Source organism: Opisthorchis viverrini, assembly GCF_000715545.1.
Source record: "Opisthorchis viverrini unplaced genomic scaffold opera_v5_143, whole genome shotgun sequence".
In the NCBI taxonomy this organism is placed as follows: Eukaryota; Metazoa; Platyhelminthes; class Trematoda; order Opisthorchiida; family Opisthorchiidae; genus Opisthorchis; species Opisthorchis viverrini.
In genome coordinates this window covers 224,872-250,458 of record NW_008751799.1, presented here as the reverse complement: position 1 = coordinate 250,458, position 25,587 = coordinate 224,872, and the positions used below count along the sequence as shown (strand labels likewise).

Here is a 25,587-nt window from a genome sequence, read left to right as displayed (position 1 = left end):
TGGAGCTTTCTCAACCTATTTTTCGCTTCAATATCACTGGTCGAGTATTGTATGCATACATTTCAGCTGGAAGCCTTAGTATGGATTCGTGGTATATACCCCTCACTGTGACTACCTACAATCAAGCTTCACCGCAGCGTTTGTCGTGCTGTGGACGTAGCTAACTATGCTAAACTTCACATACGAAACTTTCTTGGGTTGTTGTTGTAATGGTGCTGTAGTTGTGTCTTCGCACAAGAAGGCTAATAGGGTGCGCAAAAAATCGTTCAGCTGTCGCATCCTTTCGGCGCCTAACTGCCATGCCACCAGGAGGAATCATGAGGGCTGGGATACTGCCAGGTTGCCCAAGCCCAGACAGGGAAGGTCGAGGGGCAGAAGTGGGGTCCAAACCATGGACCTTCCAGTCAGTAAATTCATGCTCTAACTACTGAGCCATCTCGCCCTTAGTGAGTGGAAACTAAATTTCGGTCCCTGGTTTTATTGTCCTGATGGACCCATTCCGATTCAGATGGCTGGTACTGTAGGTCGGCACTAGACAGGATTGCAGGGATGCATCGCGGCGTCCTGATACAAGTAACCAACACCTTACTGCCTAATAGCATCTTTTGGGATGAGTTTTCAGATCCTATGGACTTCGAGATAGCAGCTTTCACCAGGATGAGAAGAATAAATGAATATCGACGAAAGGTAATCAACTCAGGTTGCTTATTTTTTTCATTTGCATCAGTACTTCCAGGTAAAACGTAGTCGGCATCTGTGGAGAACACAAGTTTGGTGTATCTTTCTTGGACGTGCTGAATAGTACGATCAATTCAATCTATCAGCTATAAACCGCGTGCCATGGGCACATTGGTTCCATTTACTACAGTTCCGATCATCGAAAAACGAAAAAGTGAAACATACAACCAAGACATGGAGGCGAAGGCATGTTCAGTTTGTTCAGAAATCGGGTAGCTACTCATTGAAGGGGATAGCTTTGGTGCACGAGCGCCACTGACTGCGCGACTGGGCCATTTCCGCCAATGTCATTAACCACTGGTGATTTGAGTCTCGGGGTCCCCATCCAGGGAGGCGGCAGTTGCCCACCCGACTAAGTTTACCGCTTAGCGTTTTCGTACTTCGTTGCCAGGTCATGCACTGTCGCTTCCACTCAGCACAGGGCTGAGCGAAAAGAGCTCTGAGGCAGATGGTCTTCTGGCATGCGGAGTACATGTCCTAAACAGCGCAACCTATGAGGCGTGAGTATTTTATCTATCGCGGGAGAGTTCCTTCTTCCTAAGACCATCTGGCGTACCTCAGCATTACTAATCCGATGTTTCCAGCAGATCTGACGAATGCTGCGGAGACACCGATGATCAAACACTGACATTTTCCGTATGTCCTCTGGGACCACGTCTCTGATCCATAAAGAGTACACTCTTCCCTTGACAGAAGCTCACGTCACGTCGACACCATAGGTGTCGGACATTGGCGAAAGCTGCCCTAGCCTTTCCGATTTGAAAAATCTCATTTCCAGTCAGTCCACCGGAACCTATACAGCCTCCTATGTAAACAAATTTATCTACCTCATCGGTTGGCTCACCTGCAAGCATGAGGTGTGGGTTTGATCCTACCCAGTCTTCTATGCAGCACTTTACACTTTGCAAGTATGAAGCGCATGTCGAACCGTGTGGCAGGGTTATTTAGGTTATTCAAAATTTTCTGCTTTAGGGAAGGATCTGAACCGAGGAGATCAATGTCCTCTGCATACTCACTGTCTGTGAGGGAACGTCCCGGGAACATTCCGACTCTCGAGGTTTCAGGGGCAGGCAGAGAAATTTCAGACAAGTGAACTTAGGAGAGAGCTTCCCGTATAATAATAATGATAATGCCAATAATACGATAATCATTATGTAGTGAAATGCCAGTAGGTGAATTTCCGGTGCACTGAATACCAGAGTATGTTAAAGACTCTCTACAGAAGTACCACTGGTTGTGAATGGTGCGAAAATCCATTTTTTTTCATGTTCGGTTGAGTTCTCATCCAGAGTACGCTTGATGGTTTGCCAGCGTTATCTGATCTTCTTTCGGTGGAGTATGCGCAACCTGTTCCCGTTTATTATTGTGAATGTATGTGAGGTGTCCATGGTCAGGTCAAAGGAGAACGGAAAGTTGCGCAAATAACCGCATTGAGTGTTCATACGATGCTTTTTTCCTATTGTTTGGGCGTCCTCAAGTGACTAGAGGAGTTTTCATCAACGTGTGTGACGAAGGAGTGTGTCCGCATGTGGGCTTCATCTTTACCATCTTCATGGTTTCCAAGGTGGAGTGTATCAGCAACCCTCATGGGGTATGCGGCTACATCTAAGCTAGTTTTGTCGAAAGCTAAAAAGCAGCTTTTTCGTGGCCTGACTAATGACTATCCTGTTTATGTGATTTCCAAGTAGATATTGAGATTGCCCACTGAAATTCTCATGTTTTTCTCTAGGAAGTCAAAGTGCACAGCCCGGATTATGTTGGAAAAGACAAGGATGAAGCTATGCGGGATTTCATGAAGCGCATGGAGCACTACGAGGCCCAATACGTCCCAATCGATGACAATTTGGATAAACATTGGTCGTACATTAAGATATTCAACCAGGGCCAACGTTATCTTGTCAATCGTATTGAAGGTACGAGCACAACTGTCTACACATTTTCTACCCATTTTATTTGGAGCACATTGGAGTTTCTTCAGTGTTAGTACATATCGGCAGCACGTAATGAAAGGTTGATTGTTAGGTCATAGAACCCTTGAACTCAGCTTTTCCTGTCTCGTTTAGCCACTATTCCTACGCCACACTATGGTATGATCTCAACGATCGTATGTTCCTTTACCAAGTGTCTTTAAATATGACCGCATATTGAAGGCTAGGCCGATGTGGTCACTTTAGAAAAGTGAAAGTCATTTAGTTTCAGGTTCGTCCCAACTAATGTTTACTCATACGATATTTGGGAACTCTAACTTACGGTGCGCATATCCTGGTTTGACTTTCCTGCTGTTGCGACGGCTACCTGGATCAATATTGATGTGCACAGGTTAGTAATCTATGTCGGCCATCTCTACGAACTGCTGAATCGGTTCCCCGTGAGTCGAACAGCAATCGCATAGAATTTTCGTCGACACTATACATCATTTTTTCCACAGCGTTGATAGCAGATTGCGACCAGCACTATTTGGATCCCTTCTTGTGGGACAGCGGCACGATTACTCAAGGCCAGTTTTCTTGTTCGTCGGCTTCACGGCGCACCGCACATCAGCTGCTAATTGCTGTCGGTGTTTTTCCTGCTGTCAGTTCCTACCCAGGTTATTTGAATAAATACCTGGAGGTGTGGGTACTCGGGCCTATTGTACTAAGTTAGCACGAAGTCCCTTCGCCATCCAGTTGTATTATTTTCTTTATAATAACTAGCTAATGAATGATGATGCAGTCGCACAACCATGTTGTTTGAATGCACCTTGGTAGGTCTCCCAAAGTGTTTAGTGTAACTTGTCAGTGCGCACTCTACTAATGAATTTCTGTGGTATTCGCAGCATTCTATACATTGCACTTGCCACAGGAACTAGACGCATCTGTTTCTTTCTGCACAGTCCCTTTTTAGTCATATATAGATATAACTCGACAATTCGAACCAGAAACGGTTGTTTGCTTGCGGTATTTCTTTCGATTGTTTCTGTCTGTAATTTGTAATTGCTTCATCCCCTTGGAAACGGACTGTCTGGAACTGGTGCACGTGATGGAAATATGATAAGTAGGACCTGATTCCGAATGAGATTGTGGGCGCATTCAGCATGCACTTACCGTAATAGTTTTGTATGTCGGCTGTTAGTCAACTCATTACCTTTCCCAATGAAGTAGACTCATCTGATAAACACAGTGTAGGAATGAGGTTTTCGATGGTACTCAAAAAGTTACCCCTCATTTGAACCATCTTGTGTATGTGTGTGTGTATGTGCATAAACCAAGTCACCGTATCCTGGACTATGACAAGAAACCTAACATGTATATTCAACTGTTAAACTGTTAGAGCATATTCTGTAATGTGCTAGTCACCTTTGAACGTGTTTTTATGCGTACGATCATTTGGGTTACCGCACGATGAAGCCGCCGAGGTCCCGGTGGTTACCGACATTGCACGACTGTGTTCATAAACGGTGCTTTATTCATTTTAGCCGTTTGTTAACTGGTGGTCGCCGGCGCGTGCACAGCAACACGGAGGGAACTGGTCTACCCTAGATCACATGGTTCTGACGGTTCGCAAATTGCGTACACTTGCAATAGACGGCACATGTTGTTGGCGCATAAAAAACACCCACCTTTGGTTTTGAACATGAGGTCTCGTGATAGATGAAAGTTGCGCAAAACCATCCATGGACCCTTGGTGTTATCTACTCGTGCGCTGGTGATGTCTGAAGGGTGTTTACTAAGTGGATGGGTCTGACCTACCTAAATGGTTTCCAGTCAAATCTACGATAATCGACGAATCATGGTTTCGCATGTACTATGCTTTCTTGGTATTCAGAGGCAGTTTGATGCATTTTTGCTTACGAGTGGTTTGGGTAACTGTCACTTCCATGGAATAAAGCACTTAGCATTCTCTGGGATTGTCCTATTCAATAGCATGATCACCGTTATTTGCAGCATAAAGTGAGTGTTCAAGTGAATGTTCTGCTGCCGTACAGTGAAAATTTGTTTTAAACCTTATTCGTAAGAGAAATTGCCAATGAATAGAGAGGCGATAACGTGTCTGCTACTACAGCGCTCCCGAGCTGCCTGCGCCTCCAGTCACTAATTCAGACAACCTGGATAGAAACCGACAACAGGAACGCCACCGACATCGACTGGCAGCGATATCTTGCGGCGTCTCTAGCCATGCGCAGGGAAATCACGTTAACCATCCTGGAAAACGAGTTGCACCAACGGCACCCAGACTATTCGTTAATCACTTTCACAACCGTCTGACAGATCGGAGGTTGGCCGCCTATATGCCTGTGCTACTCTAAATTGAAGATGAAATACATCACCTTTTGACTAGTGATGATTCGCCGTTCGCAATATATGACCAAACCACCACATTTTTGACGCTGGTACCATTCTTCCCTGTGTCAAAACCGAACAGTGGTTTCTTTAATGCTTCGATGCGCAATCGTTGGTATAAGACTACACGACCTAAAGTCGTCTCATTTCCAGTGTTTGCAAAGACTAGACCTCAAGCATAGAACGAAAGAGTTCGTATTGTAGCCTGATGTGATCGTCCACTTAGGTCCAGAGATGTCACTTTGCCCCCTCAAGTGTTTCATATTAGCCCACACAATCCCATTATTTGGGAAGCCCGCAGTAACCTCCTTCGTCACACCATAGTCAGGGCTTATAAACTTGTACAACGATTTGCTCTCCACAATCCCGAGTGCATCTCCTTGATGTGTTCAGTGACTGCGTCTACAGGAGTGTGGCGTTTCACTTCGTGTGTGCAAAACCCATTGCAGTTCCGTCCGAGTAGGAGAACGATGTTGTTGGTATATTCCGAATTGGCAAAGTTCTCGTCATCAATTATTCGAACACCAGGGTTTTGAGGACCCTCCAGCGTTCACCTTACAATCTTGTTTGCGAAACTGAATAGGAATGGTGAGGACGAGTATCTTTGTCAGACGCCACTTTTGAACAGAAAATTTTGGAGAGCTCACCGTTTAATCTTATACACCCACAGGTCTGAGAATGCGTAGAACGTATAATAGCCACTTGACTTTCGGACATTCCTTGTTGACCAAGCATATTAAAGAGAACAGCCCTGTCAACCTAATCAAATGCTCCTTGGAAGCCCAAAAACCGGTTCAGTGCGGTCTTTAAGCTAAAAAGCATGTACGAACTGCGGTGGTTCGAGCTGCTATAGCTTCATTCACCCAGGATGAGAGCCATGCGTTAAAGGCGATGGGCCACCCAGTTCATTGACGTCAACTAGTTCGTTTTGTTCGATATGGCAATAACTTTGATACGTGCCACCATTGTTTGTTTAACTCACCCATATACGTCGCCTGCACTGACTATATTGGTTTGTCTCCTGGGTTTCCCATCAGGGGGAACGTAGTTACCAACGTAACTGGTTCGGCTCACAAGGACTGCCCTGCTTCTTTGCCAAATCATGGACTGACCGTTTTTAGGTTATCTCCCTCCGAAACAGAGCTGAGTGAAGAGGGCTGTTCGGGGCAAACGGGTCTCTGGTGTACGAAGTACATAGCTTACCCAGCGTAATCTGTGAAGTGTGACCAGCTGAACTATCAAGAAAAAGCTGTCTCCGAAGGCATTTCGCGCGCCTCTGCACCACTGATTCGCTGTTCCGACCAGACACGAGACCTCTCGGTGCCGACGATAATCAAACCCAGAGCGGTGGCCACGCCTCCCATCTAAAGAGTAGGACAGGCCGGATCGATGCATTGCGCACTCTAACCTTGACAGTCAAGTTAATGTCACTTTGGCGCCACAAATATCGAAGTTTGCCCAATATCGCCCAGTTCCGGAATCAATATCGCCTTTCACCGATCCACGTGAACTTTTTCAGGCATCCAGGCAGATGAAGATACCCACCACATCGATCGGTTTATCTGCAGCTGTGAGGATAGGTTTTGTTCCCAGCTAACCTTGCAGTAGCACTTTATGCTACATACGCCAGTCACATACCAAACTGCAGCAGAATTGTTTAAAATAGTTTGCATTTTGAATGGACTGATTCAAGGAGAACGCGGGTGAACGCTTCGGAAGTAGTTCGATCCCGGAGTTGTCAAAGGCAAGCCAATGTCCAAAAATGCATCAGTTACGAAGGTAAAGAGAAAGGGCGATAGGGGACATGTTTACCTGACACCAGTGGATGTGGTGAACTCAGGAGAGAATTTGCTCTGGGCACGTCCGCATCCACGGAAATAGGCATATACAGCCTTCATTGTCAGACACTGTCACAGTTCCTGACGATTAATGGGGTCAAAAATCGCACGTGAGCTTAAGAAATACTACCATTTTGGTCATCGGAAAGAGTGGTGCAGTCCCGGTACTTGTCGTAAATTTAAGACATGATCGATACAATCCCTGCCAGGGCGAAATCCAGCTTGATTCTCGCGAATCTGACTCCCAATATCAGCCCATCCGTCTTTAATACAAGAGAACACCTCGGAATCTATAAGCACTAAGGTAATGCCCTGGTGGTTTTCGCACGATGTTCTTGCACCCCTTTTTGAATATGGGAATCACCATAGAAGCGCTACATTTTGTCGATATTCTTTTCTCAATCCAGATAATTCGGAGTGCAGTCTCTAGGTTAGCCACTTTTTTTGAACAATGTAGGATTCAAGTCATCTGGACCGGGTGTTTTGTTGCGCTGAAGAGATGACATTGCACGCTGGACCTCCATCATCAACGGCGAACTGATATCAACGTTTCACTTGGGTTCGTGTGGTATTTCCAGGATTTACGTGAATGGGGTCGGCTAAACTATTCTTCAACGTGTGCAGCCCGTTTTTCGAGCCGGCGCTCCTGTGAATGAATTGAAGATCGTTTCGCAAACATCTGCCCTTCTCGGGCCAGTTGATCGGATAAGCTGGAATATGGTTTGATTGTTCCCCGTTGCTATTCATCAGCGATCCACGAGACTCCTTGGGTTCTTCATTACGCGGTGTTTGGATGATCTGCACGCTCTGGTAAAGTTTCCTTTGTTTGACTGGGAGCTGCTGATCGTGACGAGAATCACGAAGGACCTTGAGCAGACGATTTCAGAAGTTATAAGCATGGCTTCTTTCACCTTTTCTGGTCATAATCCAAAGCCCGTAGAGTGTTGGAGGCTTCACAGCTGCGTCAAATTGACTGTTTTTAGGTATTCGGGTAGATGATGACTTGGATGGTTTTGTGCCAACCAGCTTGGTCCTTTGAAAAAATGAGTGGATCATGATCATGGCTCAAGTGGTCTGCTCCAGACCGAACAAGTCTCGTATCTGTGCTCTCCATCGGTAGCTGTTACACGGTCCATTTGAGTCCAGGGCTGGTTTGTAGTTGGGAGCCTCCAAGTCACACGAGTTCATATTCTGAAAGTTTAATTTCGCCAGAGACAAATGGTGTACAGTGCTTAACAAGAGAAATTTCCCCGCGTTGTCTACGCGGTGAGTGTCACCTCCAAATCGGCCGGCCGATCTGAGCATCCATATCTTCCGCCAGTATCACAGTACTTGTATGTGCCGCTGACCGGAGCAGTCCCGACAAATAATAGTGAAAGCTGTCTTTTCCAGCTATTGGCATGTCTGCTGACAAAACTCTGCGTGTGAGATGCCTTGATCAACCAAACTAACAGCTTAAGACGACTATTTACTGGGATCCAGTGCAATAAAACGAATTCAGCGTTGAAATTATGCTCAGCTCCTAAGTCGCAGCTACCACGAGCCATTAAATTAGGATTACCAAACACCCGAAGACTAAATTGCGAGAAGTCTGGGTTCTTAAGCCGTTTGAGGTATGTGACTGACCTGTGTTCTTGTATGCGTATTTCGGAAACAGCGTACATACATCGAAAGCGAGAACAGATCTTTTGGATGGAATAGGCATATAGTGTAACTCATCTTACTAAATAACAATAACCGTTCGTCTGTAATAGCTTTTCGGTGCCTAGTTTGAATGTCACCCGAAGAATGCCCAAGGGCTCAGATACTGCCAGGTTGCTCAAGCCAAAACAGGAGCATTCGAGGTGCAGAGGTTGGGTTTGAACCACGAACCTCTCGATCAGTCAGTTCGCGACTTAATTCCCGGGCTATCTAGGCAGAGGAGTAGATACCGTGATTAACGTCCTTAGGCAGAAATTATTAAGTGAGACTTTTGATGAGCATTCAGTGAATGAATAGCTGTAGTGGCTAATGGTACTTCCAGATTGCCCGAGCCGAGGAATAAGGTTTGATTGATGTACTCCAGCTTGAGCCCTTGTGTCGAAAGCATTGGTGGGTGTAGGGGGGTGTTCGAGAATCCTTCCCCTGTTCTCGGTTTCAAAAGACTGAACCGCAAAGCAGTGGTTGTTAGTGTCTTCTTGAGGGACCCTTTCTGGAAGCAGTGACTCACTTGGCTGCAAGGACCTGGTCAAGGCCGAGAGTGTAGGGAGCAAGGCGTAACCTTCTGACTCTTAATGTCGCTGTGCCTAACAGGTGCCTTTTGATCAGCATCAGAGTCACTAGTCTTAAAAGTATTTTGAGCTTCCCGAATAATGCTCCGGCGGTCGCGATATTGATCGGAGTGTGAGGTTTTTAGAACCTATATTTTCTAACCAATCCTTCCATGGGGGAGGGTAGATCGCTGCTTTCCTAAATATGGGCATGTTTATCTGTCAGAGGAAGCACCCTTACACTCCTGTCGCTGTTCTCCGTTGGTTGAACCTTGAAGAACTGAGTTCTTGCCAATGTAGCCCTCAGGGTCATTACAGCCTGACCAACACAAGATGACAACTTTAAGTCCCAAATATCAGTAAAATGGCGTTGTTCTAGAACCTGACCGATTGGTCACCGCAACTCCTACTGGCCCTAAATTTCACTCTCGAACTTCGAATCAATGCTTTACTAACCGTCATGCGTCGACCCCATGATTGAATAAGGGTCCCTGTTTTGAAACGAGCAAACGGCACGTAAGTTAACCCCAGTGGTGGCACCAGTCGACGGTGGGTGTGGCGTGAAATTATTTGTAGCTGTGGAGTTCACGGGTGTGCGCCGGCTGGGAGACATGTCAAGACGCCCAGCGATTGGAAGCTTTAATTAAAGCATTTTCCCCGAGAGCCTAACTCTTATTTTACAAGTAGTGCTAGTGCACTGAATTTTTTTCCAAAAGAACAAGTCGCCATATATGTTCCAATATCTTAAAATGACCAAAAGATTGTTGATCAGACGTGCATACAGTGACCAACCTGATACAAGACACTGCAAGTGTCACACGGCCAACTCTCTTATAACTCAATCGGTCACGGAAGCACAGAAGCCGTCGAACCACTGTAAGGTCCAGTCTCCTCATGATGGGTCCACAGAGTGTATCCTTCCGGCAATGATAACGGTTACCATTTCAACTAACTCACAGACTCACACTCCGAGTTCACGATTATTTCTGATGTGCGACTCTTCAATCCAAGGTCATCGGTGAACTGGCAGCCAGAACCGATTAACAACCTGTGTATAGCCAACAGCAGCTGGTGTTGCTGAGTTTGATCCGCAGGCTGATAGTCTGTTGGAGTCTCTGGAGTTTTCCTCATACTCTTAGTCTGACTCGTAAACGATGGACATCTCACTATTCCTTTTGAAGTTGATCTCTGCGGCGATTTTCCAACCAACTCACAGATATTTGCCAAGCATTAAGAGGCTAGTGGTTCAGTATATAGGCTTGGTAAATTGTTTCAATCTTTTTAACAGACTAGTGGATTTCCGCCTACCGGCACATTAGCTATTCAAAGGAACCGTAACTCCATGCTGCCAATAACACCACATCGTTCGCAATTCCAGCATCTATTGGATTTCTTAGCGAGCATCACGTCATTACTTTTCTTTTGTCTATGCAGGTAATATAAACAGTCGGATTGCCTATTATTTGATGAACATCCGAGTGAGAAAGCGCACAATCTATGTGGCACGTGTGAGTTTCTGTCATCTTTGTTTTCCCGATGAATGTTTTGTCCCGCAGTTCCGAAACGTCATGTAGCTAGCAGTCCTGTGATCTTTCGAGACAAGTTACTTCGGTGTTTCCTTGACACGCATCTTGATAATATTTTGACTTTGACCGCTACTTTCGTCGCAGGGCAGCCACCTCTGTCATCATCGCTAATGCCGACTAGCATAGGCGGTTTTGTATGACACACTACTTCCTCAGTTCTAATCTGCTATCGATTAAGCGATTCTCGGCTCACGAATTGGCTGGTTAGCAGTTAATAACCAAGGGGTTTGTGGTGCTCATATCAAAGTATGATTCCTATCACTATCACAATTCGTTGTCACAAATAGATCAGATGTTGAGCGTCCGATCTCACACATCTCACGCTGTCAGCACGCGTCCTCTTCCCAGAACTTACACGAGGAGGTTTTGACGACACCTTCCCTGTCCTTGCTTTCCACAGCCAACAATTGTCATTTTTCCTGACCTGAAGGATTCTCCCGCTCCCGATTGCCAAAATCTGTGGCATCGAGTGGTATACAGTGTACACAGTGCCACTACGACAACCCACTTCCTTTAGACAACTCCGCACCCTCCCAACTTAGAATCCTCAGACTGAAGTGTTTCTACCCAACCCAGTTTACTAACTGCATACATACGAACTTTTGAGACTAAATGTGCGGACCCGGGGATATGCTATATAAAACGATGTCAGTACGCGAAACTTTATTGCAGCTAACACCAATTCACTGCATAACTATCTTCGATTCTTGATGATAGAGGGCCGTCGATTCTCCTCAATTTTCCATCAAACCTTTGACATTGCTCTATTATTTTCGCCTTCACACCGTTTAGTGTGAAAAGGTACGATCAGCTTCATGCATTGTTTTTGATACGATTCCCAGACACCATGGGTGCGATCCGTTTCGGGTCCTCAAATCGTTCATTCAAATAAATGAATATTGGGGTGTACCAACCACTTCTGTGAAATAGGTGGTGCCCTATCACAATTAATCGCATTTTTGTCTGAACCACCAAAAATAACTAGACGAAGATGGTTGTGGATGGTACTTAAGTACGACTGTGCTTTTCTATCCAGTATTTCGAAATGACTTCCCGTCGACTTGGTGATAAGCTGGAAACCATCTATCTTCCTCTCTTAGGATCACGTTTAACTTCGCAAATCGTTCCCAGCAAGCTAACTGATGCGGCCGTCTGGTTTGATGAGTGCTCTGTGTTCTTAAGGTTTAAACCCTTTCCGAGTGACTGAGTGGAGTCAAACACGTGGCTTGTTTTTGCGACTAAACTAATTGATTTGGCAGGAAAATTCCTCCACCTTTCCAACCACGCTTTAGATAGACTGGGAGAAATAAATGCTTTTTCGGATAGTAAACTTTGAAGCTGGTATCGCTGATTGACGCCTATGGCACTCGCTTGCTTACAGTGTCATGTCATGTCAATGATAATTTTTATCTTTTTGCTGTACGACTTGTACTGCTTCAGGGATCAGGGAAGCTCCTGGTAGGTACAGATAGAGGCTTTTTTTCGACATTCCTTGTCCCTGGAGCACTGCCAATATCCCTCGGGAACATGGGTCCCGAAGTGCTGAGATAAATCCAAAGGTCTTGGTGGTAAGAATCCGCTCATGACATAATTGATCCCACTATATGGTTAACGATGTTCATATACCAGTGGGCTGTCTCTCAGTGGAGCTCTGCTCATCTTGTGACATACAGGGCGGAAACGGCCCAGAGATGAATAGTGATGGACTTGGCACTAAAATGTGAAGACCGTGACTAGCAGATCTCGTCACGTCAACTGATTCCTTTGTGAATGCGGACACCAGGTCGATGGTAGTTAGTGGTTAGTTAGTGCGTTACCAGGTGGGGTTCAATCAAGCTCTTAAACATGGTCCTACACAGAAGTGATTGTTTTCAATGCGTGGGTGCCTCAAACACTAATGTGTGGCACTGGTTGTCGTTTGAATTAATGATGGATGTTCCTTCCCCCGTCTTCAGTTAATGAGTCATAAATGACCAGTTAAGAACAACTCACCAACTTAATTTGGCAGCTTTTTTTGCATCCTCTTTGTTATAACTCACCAATAGACTTCCATAATATGCTCGCTACACCGTCACGTTGAAGTCACAAGAGGCATTCAGTGTATTGTTACACCATTTTATGGGGGCCACAACTTCCCAAATGTCACTTCAGTGGCGAGACTTCGTTCAAGAAGATTCCAGTTTTGCACCTACTGGCCCTAATATTACCTAATTTTTTTCGTTCACTACACGCTGGCCAGTTTAGTCCCACGGAATATCTTGTATATCACCACTGCAGTTCAGCGCTTGGGTAGCCCATTTCGTGGACGTGATTATTTATACTTCACAAGGAGATTTTGCTGTGTTCGCCTTCAAACCTTAAGCTTCGGTCTTTTTGTTCGAAATGGAAACCGTCAATTTAAAGAAAAGTTGCATGAATTCTAGTTACATCTTTGGAAAAAGCTAATGTGTGTGAATGCGATTTTTCGGTTCAGATGAACTTTTGAATAAAAGGGCTTTCAAACAGAGATGGTCATACGTTGAAGATGCTGCGAAGTAGAACACAAGGTTGACGGAAACTCGTGGACTATCGAAGAGTTTTCAGCAACCTTGTGAGTAGTTTCTTTTATGCTGAGAACCAGTTCGAAAGCATCAGTCCTGCCCTCAAACATTACAAACTCTGGATTCATTTGGATATCCCATTAACACCCATGTAATTTTCAAGTGAACGTATTTCATCGGTAGCACCTTGTTCAGAACTCGGATGACTTCATACTGACGGACTAATCGTAGGTTTTGCAGTATACGGTTGGTTTTTTGAGTTGCGCTCCAGCGGTTTCTAACAGGAGGCGAACCTCATACATTTTCGGTTAGGTTGTTTCCTCCAATGGTGTTTCGAGTAACGCCGTACCTGGACACTTAATACTTTTAACAGCTCCGATCTATATCATGCAATTAATAGCTTAGATATCTTGACTTCTCTAGGGCACTGAATACAGTTCTGATGACGTCACACTTGAAACCGACCTGCTGAACTCTCCCCTACTTTTTCTACCAAGAATATAGTCTACTCTTTCACCGATCCACCTATCCAGTCTGATCATTTTACAAGGTGATTTTAGGACTGATTTGTGTCAGGTGTGGGTCGTTCACAAGCTATGGATTGACCGTTCATCTTTAACTTCCCATCGTGACACGCATTTTTTAACGAAGCTGCTCACTGGTCGCTTACACCAACCTAGTTTCTTGAAAGAATTCGTCCTTACCTGCTTTTCTGTGTCGTGGTTTATTCCTCCGTTTTTCTGTATTTCTCGTTTCACATACAGCACGGTGAAACGGAATTCAATCTTTCCGGACGAATAGGTGGCGATTCTTCTCTGTCACCTGCGGGGAAAAAGGTGAGCATATTTGGCAAAGGGTGGAGCTACCTGAGCGCTCGCCTGCCTGTCTCAAACTTGTATGGAAATCAGTTTCTTCTCAGACTGTTTGACACCAGCTTCATATGACACTCGATTATGTAGTTTTTCTTAATATTGGCAGTTTCAAACCCTACTATACGAGTGAACAGAATTTTCTGCCAGCATACACTCTGTTGACCAGTTTACTTCATATCTGAGCGCAACTATTCACCAGAACATCGTTCTTAGATGTTTTCATCGGCAACCAGTTTGAGCTCGTTTGGTGTTATTTGCTGTACTTGGTGTTGTTTATCCGTCTCAAAACGGGAGGCTCACTTAAGAGCACTTTCCTGTCAGTTATGGCTGCTAAATGGCCTCTAAGCATTCTATTCACTACGTAAGCTGCAGGTATCCTGCTGTTATCAAGGAAATTAACAGTATCGCCAAACCTACGCCCGTCCATAGAACTGACCAGTTCTGTTGCCTTGAACGTTCATAGGAACCTAATACGTCGTCCTTATGGCAGTGGTGTAAGGCAAAGCTGCCCTTTTCCACTCTTCCTCTTAAAATTTTGTTATTGATATGCTGCTTGTAATTTCTCTGACTGCCTCTGAAATTCGAAATACTCCCGGGACATTAGCTCATGGACACTGAGTATGCGGGTGATGTTGCTCTTCTTGGTTCAGATTCTTCAAAAATGCAAGTCATTCTAAATAACTCTGTCGCATGCGTTCCACTTCGGGAAAGTTTAAAGTGCTGCTACAAGAATGGGTTGGATCAAACCCGAACCTCATGCCTGCATGCGAGCCAATCGACGCTGTAGCTAAATTTCTTTACCCGGGCATTTGTGTAATATTCTGTGGATTGGCTGGAGATGAGATTACTTCTCGAATCGAACAGAATCTAAATGAGGTACCTTGTCCGCTAACTTTTACCTCCGTCGATCACCGTGTGCAGTTCTATTACAATGGACAACTATCCCCGATTTCGTAATATATGGTGATTGTCTGCACTGTTGTACAAGGATGAATGTTCCCTTTGAATGTCAACTCCGAAGGCTGTCATCGTTCACTGTCTTTGCTCAGTATCACCTGGTCAGAACGGTAACTGTGTGGTGAACAACACACAGTGCTAACAGCCATTGTGTTTTTTGTTATTGGGTCGCTTCCAGTCGCCGCGTAGTCAAATATCGAACTCATGAAACCAGCTTATGGGAGAATATCGCTCTTTAGTGCTGCCTTATCGTTTCTGAATAAACACTCCCAAGCTGTGCTGTAACTCACTGAAATGTCCTCGAGTTGTAGCTAGGCAGAAAGTATTTACCATTTGTCAAATTAGGTATACATTACGCTCAATTTGACCATTATGGATGTTTTGTGCCGTGAGTCGCATCTAAGTGGAATGCTACCGGCCAAGCGCCGAATGTTTGTTAGGGACCTTCTAGGCGGAGCACTAGCAATTTCGGATTTGTTTTCAGTCACAAAACGTCGTAACCAATGTTACTGTAAAACAAAATGAACCCATTTGTCTTGTCGAATAGCGTTCATTCTTGTGTTTATTTATTGCTAACCTCCGCACAAAGAACTAATGGCGAGTCCGCTTGCGGTTGGTTAACACTTTCATCCACTTCTTTCGCAGTTTGCCATCCAGTTGGGTGCGTTCATGAAGCAAGAGAACGTACCTGATCTGAAGGTATGGACGAGCTATTTGAATCGCACTATTCAGACGGCAGAACACATACCTGTCACAACAATAGAGCATTGGAAAGCTTTGGATGAACTAGATGCCGTAAGTTGATATGGGAAAGGTATTTCACTCCGATTTGTCTCACTGAAATCCAACTGTATCTGTTGCATTCGACTGCTTTGCATTACCTAGAATCAGGCATCGTCAGCAGTGCGCATCACTACCAATAATCCATGAGCAGCTCAGGAGAATACCATTCACCTGTTGGGCGGAACTTCCCTCTGAAGAGCCGTCACTCGAGCCAACGAACACTTGTAGCCATGTGATGCGGATCCGGTGACTTAAGGACAAGTGGCACCATATCCTGTAGAGCCGCTGGTGGCCGAACGATTCAGTGTTCAGACTGCTTGCTGGGAGGTAACGGGTTCGACACTCCCTCCAGTTTCGTCACATAAGCGCTGTTGATGAGCCCAATAAAGATGGAACAGCTACACAATGCTTCTCGGATTTTCAGCGTAGATTGGCTTCACCTATAGGTCAAAATCTTAACGCAAAATAGTTATACTACGATTCCAAGTGAATTACGGTTTCTGTTTATCTTGGAGTTTGTCGTTGACTGTTTAGGTCCAACCATTCTTGTCCGTATGAATTCCGTTGGTAGGTATCTGAACGTGCTAAGGCTGTAGTCTACATGTGTGACCTTGGCGCGTCTGACATTGGGTCGTGCGCAAAATCAGTCTCAATCATGATCTGAATGTGTTGGTTTTCAGTGATCGTGTCAAGGATGCTCGTACGTTGAGAAAATCTCGCAGTCTAGGAATCATTGTTGTCTGGTTTCGCATTACCTAGTAATTATGTGGCAGTTATGAAAAATACCGATGAGATATCATATTAATTCGTCTTCGCGTTCACAACAACGAAAGTATGACTGCGTATTGAATTAATCATTTTGTAGGATACAGGAAGCTTGTTGTGGACGGTCGTAGACAGAGGTACTAGAAAAAAGGTTAAACCAAGCGATGAGCTCTGCTTTTACAGGTGCAAAATTCATTGAAGGTCAATGAAGGCGTCGAAATCTCCGGATCTTTGATGATCCGTATAATCAAATAGTACCGTCTAATTTCCGAGTTAAAATGAAACAAAGTGACCATCGCCGGCTTGACTGGAGAAGTTTGAAAATTTCCCTGTGTCAGTTTATCGGAATTCTGTTTCGCGTCCGCAGATTCGGTTTGTTCTTATCAAGCGGAAAAGCGATTCCTGTCCCTTTTATACTCTTATTCGGTTTTCTCGTTTTCTGTCATGTCGTTTTCCATAGATGACGCATTTTTCAGGTTAATCATGCGAACAGTTAATTTTTAGCCCAAAGTGTTACTTTTTCAAAAGCACATCTAGTTCATAAAAGAAACTACTCACAAGGTTGCTGAAGACTTCGACACCTAGTTCACTTGCTGTAAAGGAAAGTCAGAAATACTAGGTTCAAATGTCGGCATCATCTCTTGGACATCAAGCGGTTGGTATGCGCTATTCAAATTCAAACCACGCTCCAAATCTCGAAACACGATAATAAGAATTGAAAATCGTGCTTTCGTTTCCTCCTGTTCAGATACGCCGTCACGGATCGAGACAATACAAATCTCTTATGCATTCAATAAGGTGTTTTAATTTTGTCCCACGTGCAGGACACTTGGCATATTTTATTCTATTCGACGTCGAAACAATCCCGGGTCGTTGACCATGGCAAATACGCATCTTCGACGGTTCAGCGAAAGGAGGGTGAGCCAGCGGTCGTCCGTGTTCCATGCAGAAACATGAGAAATGCTTTATGTTCAAAAAACCCGTCATGCATCTCCCTGTTTGTTTGTAAACGCAAGGAGCAGGCAAAGCTGTATGTATACAGTGTAGATGGTTTTAGGTGCATCCACCTTCATTAATATCTCAGAAGTTACCCAAAATGTTTCTTTTAAATTTCTATACTGAATTTCAGCTTTTTAATCTTCTTTAGGGAGTCTGCGACGGAATGACATATGCGGAAATTCAAGAAAAATACCCCTATGATTTCGCCATGCGAGATGCAGACAAATACCATTTTCGATACCCCATGGGAGAAGTTAGTTATCTTTTTTACTTCACAACCACTGTAACAGTACATCCGTAAACCCTGCTCACTGGGGAGAGTTTTGCTTCTGAAATTGAGCGCTTTCGGTCTAACCAATCTCCCACGGTAAGATCCACTTAAGTAGACGCTGCAACGAACGTCAACTACATTCTCCCTGTCAGTTTCCATCACGAACGTCCACTTAGTCGCTTTACACTACCGCACTTTTCAGCCTTAATTGGAGAATGATATATCATTTAGACTAGATATGTTTATGGTGATCATCGTGCATTATATGCACTGAATTCCTCGTAACTGTTAGGTTGTAAACAGCGCCTTCAAAGCGTGTAACAGTTGCGCTTATAGATGAATGTATGATGCTAGAACCTAACCGGATGCAGCGTCATGAATCCATCGTTATTCTTCCAGAACAGTTGATCCCACCCCGCCGTGAAATCGCTATTCAGTAATTTACATTTTAGAATGATGGTTTCCGCCTTCGGTAGTGAAAATTTTCTTTCATCAGTATTTATCCTATAGGCTCCTAACAGCTGACGCCACCGTATCGAATGTCTGCTCTGTATTGTACCGATAGTAGACGTATTTCATCCGGACCCACGTTTTCCCTGTGGTAGAAGCTAGAATGGCTGCGTCCCGGGATTATGTAAATCAGGTTTGTCAATATACCCTGGATCGGCGCCCTGAAAGATGCAACATTATCGTCATTGCAGGTTTCCACATATACCATGATGACCTTAAAACACCGATTCCTTTTTAAGACTTGTTTAGCAGACAATTTATTGATCATCCTTAACCTGGGTTCGAGACACGTGATGTGTGATCCTACACCTGTGTGTCCTTATCTTTTCCGTTTTGAACGTTTTGTTACGATCGTAAACACACGTGCCTACTAAACCTTTATGAGTAAATCGATTAGTTTTCATCCGATATCACGTGGTCATTAAGTCTCCGTTTGGACAAGGTTTAATATAGAGCAACATGAAGTGCTTTTTGTCCCGGCGCCGAATAAGCATGGGAAATTGAATTTCCAGTAAGCTGAGGTAACCTGTGATGTTTAACTTCGTAATTAAGACATGGTCGGAAAGAATGACTGCGCGGTTTGAGTGACAGGGCGACGGTCAACTGCGAAATATCGGCATCGGTTCTAGCGTGTGACTATTCAGTTCCGATACATTTCGTTTCACCAACGCTCATTACTTCTGACAATGCACGTCGGCTCATATCAAGCAAAGCTTTATCAGCTGAAGACACACACAACAGCGTCACATATGGGTGTTAAGATCACCTGTAATCTAACACTGTACATAGGTACACGATATACTGATTGTTACGTGGACAGTTGGATGAAGTACAAATTGGATCGAATAAGAGATCACAGTTACAGTCTGTTAGAGTCATTGACGGCAAAAGCTTGTGGATGATTGGTGAAGAAAATGAAAAACGTCCATCAAAGTGCTTGACTACTAAGACGAAGACATTCCTTGAGATCTCACGGCACTTAAATAGGTATTTTGGTGACCTGGCGCTAAGGCAATAATTCTCAGTGGGTCCGAAGAAGACTAAGGGGAACGATCCCCGGAGGAGAATACATGCAGTAGCAAAATTATAAATGGGAAGGCGGGGTATCTAAAGCGCAAAAGCGTAGAAAGTACTTAAAAGCCGCTTGGATATGGAGGGATCAACAAAGCTTACTCGATGGAGTCGCACTCAGGTACTTCACAACGAACGTCCTGGAAACACTGAGGGCTTGATGGCTACTGGGTAGGTCCTTGCAACGGTGACCAGATATGGGAGTGGCGTCTTGGCTTTTCGGGACATTGGGAATGAGAGCGCTCATCCATTACAGCTTCTAGTTGTAGATTTGCTCTAAAGACCGCCGATTAACGGATAAAAAAACAGAAATGAGCATATCCCATACGTAACAGTTGTCAATTCAGGAGTGCTCCGTATAATTTCCAAAGTAGTCTTCAGTCAGCTTAACCAAGCTCCTCCCTCAGTCTTTACTAAAAAAAACTGCAGTAATGGTCCTCTGTAGAAATCTTCAGTAGAGTCAATTAGCAACAGGCGTGTAAGATTATTCTCCTTATCCAGTTCTGATCTGAACTGCGTAACAAAGGCATCTCCTGTGGAGGGATACTAACGGTGAAAGGAAGAAGGCCTTCGCTGCGGAGTTATCTATTCGGAAATGCCAACTGACCGGTTACAGACCACTGAACAAGGAAGCAAAACTCTAATCTGCATCTTAGTTACAAAAACTGGACACAGATCTTCTCCCGAACGAGTCTTCCTGGAGATTCATTGCCTCCAATCATTCGTCGGTCAAATAAAAGCCAATGTTACAAAGTGGCCCCGCGAATTCCGCAACAGAATTCCATTTTTCAATCGACGCAAAGCGAAATTCTACGAACAACACATGCTACTCGCGTGCCTCTTGATCAGTAGTATCACCGTTACAACGGTACACAAATCAGTGTGGACTGTGGTCTAACAGGGTATCTTGCACTTTCGTTTGTCCAAACAGTTTGGAGGCACACACTACTGGCCTAAACTTTGTTGCTCCTTTCTCCTGTGCCGGTGTTGTCCTAGTGCCTCACGAAGTCAGAAGCTTTTAGAATAGATTATTGCGACTACATGCTTCGTCTGATTTCAAGTGCCGCAACTTCTTATAGTCCTCTGATGCTGCGCTTACTGTAACAGTACACTCGTTGGTGAATTTGAATGCAATGTACGAGTTCGACAGGCCTACGAACTTCCGGTCAAGTTTTGTCGAGACCGAATTCGCTACACAGCTGGGTCCGCCACATTTCACAGCTTCCATTATTGAGAGTCGGATTATCACAGTTCTTTTAGAGACATTGTATCTGTTTGATCTATCGCGTAAGCTATCTGAGATCTACATGAGATGCTTAAATAGTGGCGAACAGAATCTATCAGTGCTGATGTGGATGGTCTCAACGGAACAAAATAAGTCAAAGCAAAAGTTGAGATAACCAGTTACGCGCCGGAAATTTGCTGTAGGATCAAGGTCAGCAGCTTTCTATCTAGTGAAAAAGAATTTCTTTTCAACCTGTACGAAGGTATCTGTACAACAGTCTGATGGTTCTTCTTGGATTATACTATTAGGATCGGACCCAAAATACGGTAATCAGATGGGGCAGGTGGACGGCATTTATAAACAATGAAGATATTCGCATTGTTTGTAGTGACAGCCCTTTTGGGATCTTAGTTATATGGGAAAATTCACAATATTAGTTAGACCCGAGGAAGCCAGGTAACAACTAGCCTTTTATGTGGTGGGCTAAAAGAACTATCCAAATAAGTTACATTGGTGGTGGTTAATGAAGCAGTACAGTTATACAGTCCTGGAACTAGTGTACCATGTGAGTTTGCAAATACGGTTGATGGATATTCACTGAAGAGGCGGGGCTTGCAAACCACAGGTAAGCAACCAATACGCTCCGTACTGAGTCTGCCATTAACAGTAGCTTAATTTGCACATGAACGTATTAAGCCGCTTGCGTGTCATCTCGTGTTCAAGCAGAACATAAGGTTGACGGAAACTTAGGGACTGTGCCCAGAAAGAGGGGAATTGGTCGTGAGCTTTCGAAGTTTAAGTAGCAAACTCGGCTTAATCAAAGTGGAATGTGGTGTGGTCTGTTGTGCACTTGGAAAGAATAAATTCCAACACCGGGAAGTGCAGTTATTTGAAATCCCCAATAGTGTCAGAATCAATCTATTGCAACCCAATGTTAGCCCTTTTTCTTGCATTGCGCATGCGATGAAAAAGTCCTGAAATAGTTGGCGTAGAGTGGAATAAGATAGCATACTTGTATATACGTAATGCACTACTCATAAGGTTGCTGAAAATTCTCTGACAGCCCATAATCGGTTTCGCCCTGGAAACATCACAAACGAGATTCAGGCGGGTTCCAGGTGGGCCACTCGCAAAACCAAATTTGTTTGCAAATGAGTGTATTTCGCTAGGATCGCATCCTCATCATGAGCGGTAGGTTGAAACCCCAAAATAACACCCTGATAACTATCAGGTAATCCTTCGCGGTGGATGGTCGGGCTGTCGACAGCCGGCTAGATCAAGCATTGCGCCCATCCCAAATTCCAACCGGTCGGCGGATGCCTGCCCTGGATACCCTCGCATTTACTGACCAGATTCACGTGATCATTCCCATCCCGTCCCCGTGATATGTGCCAACTAGGAATAAATACCTTGGTGGTAGAGTTTTTTGAGGTCGGACCATTTCTTTTCGATGGGCGTTCTAGACGTGTGAAGAATCGTAAGCAACCAAGCATCAATGAAATGAATCAGCAGAACATCAGCCACTTATTTGAGGTAAACGTGTCCATTGAAACTAGATGGACAGCTGCCGAGCATGTATGTTGCTAGCAAATTAATCGCAGTGCGGAATATTCTCAACTGCTCAACTGCTTGCGCCCTTCTCTTCCCCAGTAATATGTACCTCGTCGCCAAATATCCTAACTTCGTTTCCTCTTTCTCTGTCGCCCTTTCCAGTCTTACCACGACTTGGTCGGTCGTCTGGAACCGGTAATGATGGAGCTTGAGCGGCAGAGCTCCGTGCTTGTCATCTGTCATCAGGCTGTCGCCCGTTGCTTGCTCGCCTACTTCGAGGACCGGCCTCAAGGTTTGTTGTGAAATTTCCCCAGTGCATATTCGTTTCGGATTCATATGCGCTCGACTCATTACTCGTAACTAAGCACTTCTAATGTTCGAATAAGTGTTTGATTTAGTGACGTTTGGTACCGTCTACATAACCCAGTCGCCAATATCACATTTTCTGTGCCTAAGGTTGAGTCAGTGAAATTCGTGTGACACTTTATGTTGCTGCCTTTAGAGTCTCCATCTACTTGAATGACCTATCCCTTTCTATATGAATATCAAACACCAGACGACAAAATTATACGCGCTCTCTTAATTATTTTCCATCATACAGTTTAACTAATACCTAAGAGCACCGGGCCTGACATGCTGACGTGTCTTTTGAGCACAAGCAGGCATACCGGGGGGATTTGAGGTGTAAAGATTCTGATTGAGAGTTTGCTTTCTGAAGTGTGAGCGAAAGGACTCACTACTTACCCACTTTTGGTGATGCAATAATGAAGCTTGTATCCTGCTTCACCTGTCAGTTTGTAGTGTTTTGCTCCGCCATCCGAAAACCCATTACTAGCTACACTATAGCTTTGACTCCGTGGAGTGTGCTAATTTTAATGAGTGGTGGTAAAGCGTCCGCATTGCATCTTACCCATCCATTGTTCCATTCCAGAGGAGTTGCCGTACATTCGCGTCCCTTTACACACTGTGTTCAAGCTGACTCCGATCGCATATCGGTGTATTGTGGAACGCATCCATCTCCAGGTGCCCGCGGTGGACACTCATCGTCCAAAACCAGCAGTGAGTACTGGAGCCTGTTTTTAAGCCTTAATTTGCCTCTTCAGAGTGATCTGGTGGGTCGTGAAGCACGGACTTTATTACCTACATTATAGCCAGACGTTTCATAAACCGACACTTTAAACCACTGAACTGATGTGTCGATAGCCTTAGATGTGATTTAAAATTATGCACAATAATGCACTTTAGGTGTCTCACTCCCAACTGACCACCAACTTGCTTTGAGCAGCAGGGCATCTATATTGTTTGTTGGACACAACTGTTTGTTTCAGTTTTGTTGACCCTACTGGGCATTTACAAGCACAAAATTGTCCGACCAGAACATTGTCAATAAATTTCTGTCATGTAAACGAAGTGTTAGCTGTTTTTGATGCGGCGTCATCCAGCGGAAACCACTCCTATTTGACTAATCGAATCTGCCGAGGCCCATACCTACAAAATCGAAAGTTCTAACACATCCGTGTGCTAGAACCGTGTTTTTAAGCTCTTAAACATCAAAAATGGGACGCTAATGCGATACCTAACGTATTCCTAAGTGTTACTCATTGTCTAAAGTAATTTTTGTTGATTGTTCCCTCTCCCCCGTCGTTGCAGTGTTGATGGACTCGGTTACCGAAATTAAAGGGTACGGGGTTACTTCTGCGAACTATCCCTTGCCTTTTCATGTCCCCGTATCCCTGAGTGACAGAACGCTACGATCCAATAAGCGCGACCTGAGTCTTAATATTCCTGAATGCGTAGTCCACCGAGTGGGATACGGGCATTGCAGGTTGGTAGTATATCTGAGCACTACGTTTAAACGACGACCCGGCTTCAGTTCCTCACGGGTTAATCTTGCACTGGTCGATTTCAAGCACACAGTGTATCCACAAAATTGTGGTTTGAAAGTGTTTAATTACGTCAAGCTTCACACACTGCGACATGAATTCAACACACCGGCTACGAAATTCCTTGACCGTAATGCATGGTTCCGCAGACAGGGAAACCGGCGCCCGAATAGATTCTTTAACCCTTGATGGAGACCTCACCAAACAAACAACAGTGTCTGTATAACCTCTTCATCGACAAGAGCAGCCAGATACAACTCCGTGCTTTCGAGAGCTGTCGTCCTTGTGTTGCAGACGATTGCAATTTTTATCTTCATCATAAAAGGTCCATTTTAGTGAAGCATTGCATCATCCAGTAAAAGATGGCGCGCCTCGATTTGCAGTACGATATAACTTAACGAATCAAGACGGAACAGCTGAGCAATGCCCTACTGATGCCATGGAGCTGGCAACGGCAGTGTTTGATTTCCTACAATAGTAAAACGATCTTGTTTTCAAGACAGTCTCTGATTTACGGATCACAGAACAGATTTGAAAACAAACATCATAATCACTAGCCCGTAAACTTAGGTTTTCTTATTACTCCTAGTCTTTGGCGTAAAACGCCCTTGTGGTTTTCCACGAAAAACGAAACGAGCTCTGTGGAGTCAGTCTAGTAACGCGGGAGTCAAATAAGATTGATGGTAATCTTTGAAGGATGCCAGGAAAATTTCGTTTCACTGACAACGTAAAGCGCCGTAAAGCGGACCAGTTTATCTCCTCCACCTACGAGTTTGCCATGGCTTGTTGAAATTTCAATTTTAAAAACCTGCAGCTCGCTTTAATTTGCCTTTTGTCTCTTCACTCTAATGTCCTCTCGCAGAACATCGAACCAAATCGTCGGTCTTTCGAAGCCCTTCAAACTGTACCAGCTCATTATTGACGATTATCTCTTTTACTCCCGAATTTAATTTGCTCATTTAACGACAACGATCAGGAACTTTTTGTACTTGTAAGTTGTTTGAACCCCCCAGCTACCTTCATATCCATGTTGCACCCACTTACCTGGATCTCTCCCTCGTATGTTAGCCTTAATTTCCTTGCCCTTGAAAACTGGTTTTTGTCTTTGATTTTTCTTACTTGTTATCCTTAGTCATGACCGAAATTCACGATACCTGCTCAGAATTATTTTTACCAACCCCCGTTCTCGCTTGAGTGTACTAGTTGAACTGGGAAAAGAAAAATTGCCAATTAGGGTCAACGTTGGCACCCTCGCCAGGCCGACTTGTTTCTACATTAAGGTACGTGAGCAGGTCCCATCTACAAAGGGTGATGCGGGTTGCGGACTTATTTCAACCCAGCGCGTATTGGTTTAGTGACATGGCTGTTCATATAAATTATGTAGGGCTAAAAAGATGTCCCGGCGGGGGTGGGTTTGGTGAGCGACCTGG

At 44.5% G+C, this 25,587-nt stretch overlaps 1 protein-coding gene across 1 annotated transcript in view; it reads left to right on the top strand.

Annotated features, from left to right (window-relative positions):
* The window catches only part of T265_06695 (hypothetical protein), a gene marked incomplete at both ends in the record, with an annotated part of 49,526 nt that extends 24,191 nt beyond the window's left edge, over nt 1–25,335 (top strand). The window contains 8 exons of the mRNA XM_009172029.1: nt 2,468–2,722; nt 10,579–10,652; nt 14,035–14,106; nt 15,745–15,894; nt 17,795–17,899; nt 22,437–22,566; nt 23,206–23,333; nt 25,020–25,335. Coding sequence (XP_009170293.1) covers nt 10,611–10,652; nt 14,035–14,106; nt 15,745–15,894; nt 17,795–17,899; nt 22,437–22,566; nt 23,206–23,333; nt 25,020–25,079 — 687 coding nt within the window. The remainder of the gene's footprint in view (nt 1–2,467; nt 2,723–10,578; nt 10,653–14,034; nt 14,107–15,744; nt 15,895–17,794; nt 17,900–22,436; nt 22,567–23,205; nt 23,334–25,019) is intronic.
* Between the last annotated feature and the right edge of the window lie 252 nt (nt 25,336–25,587).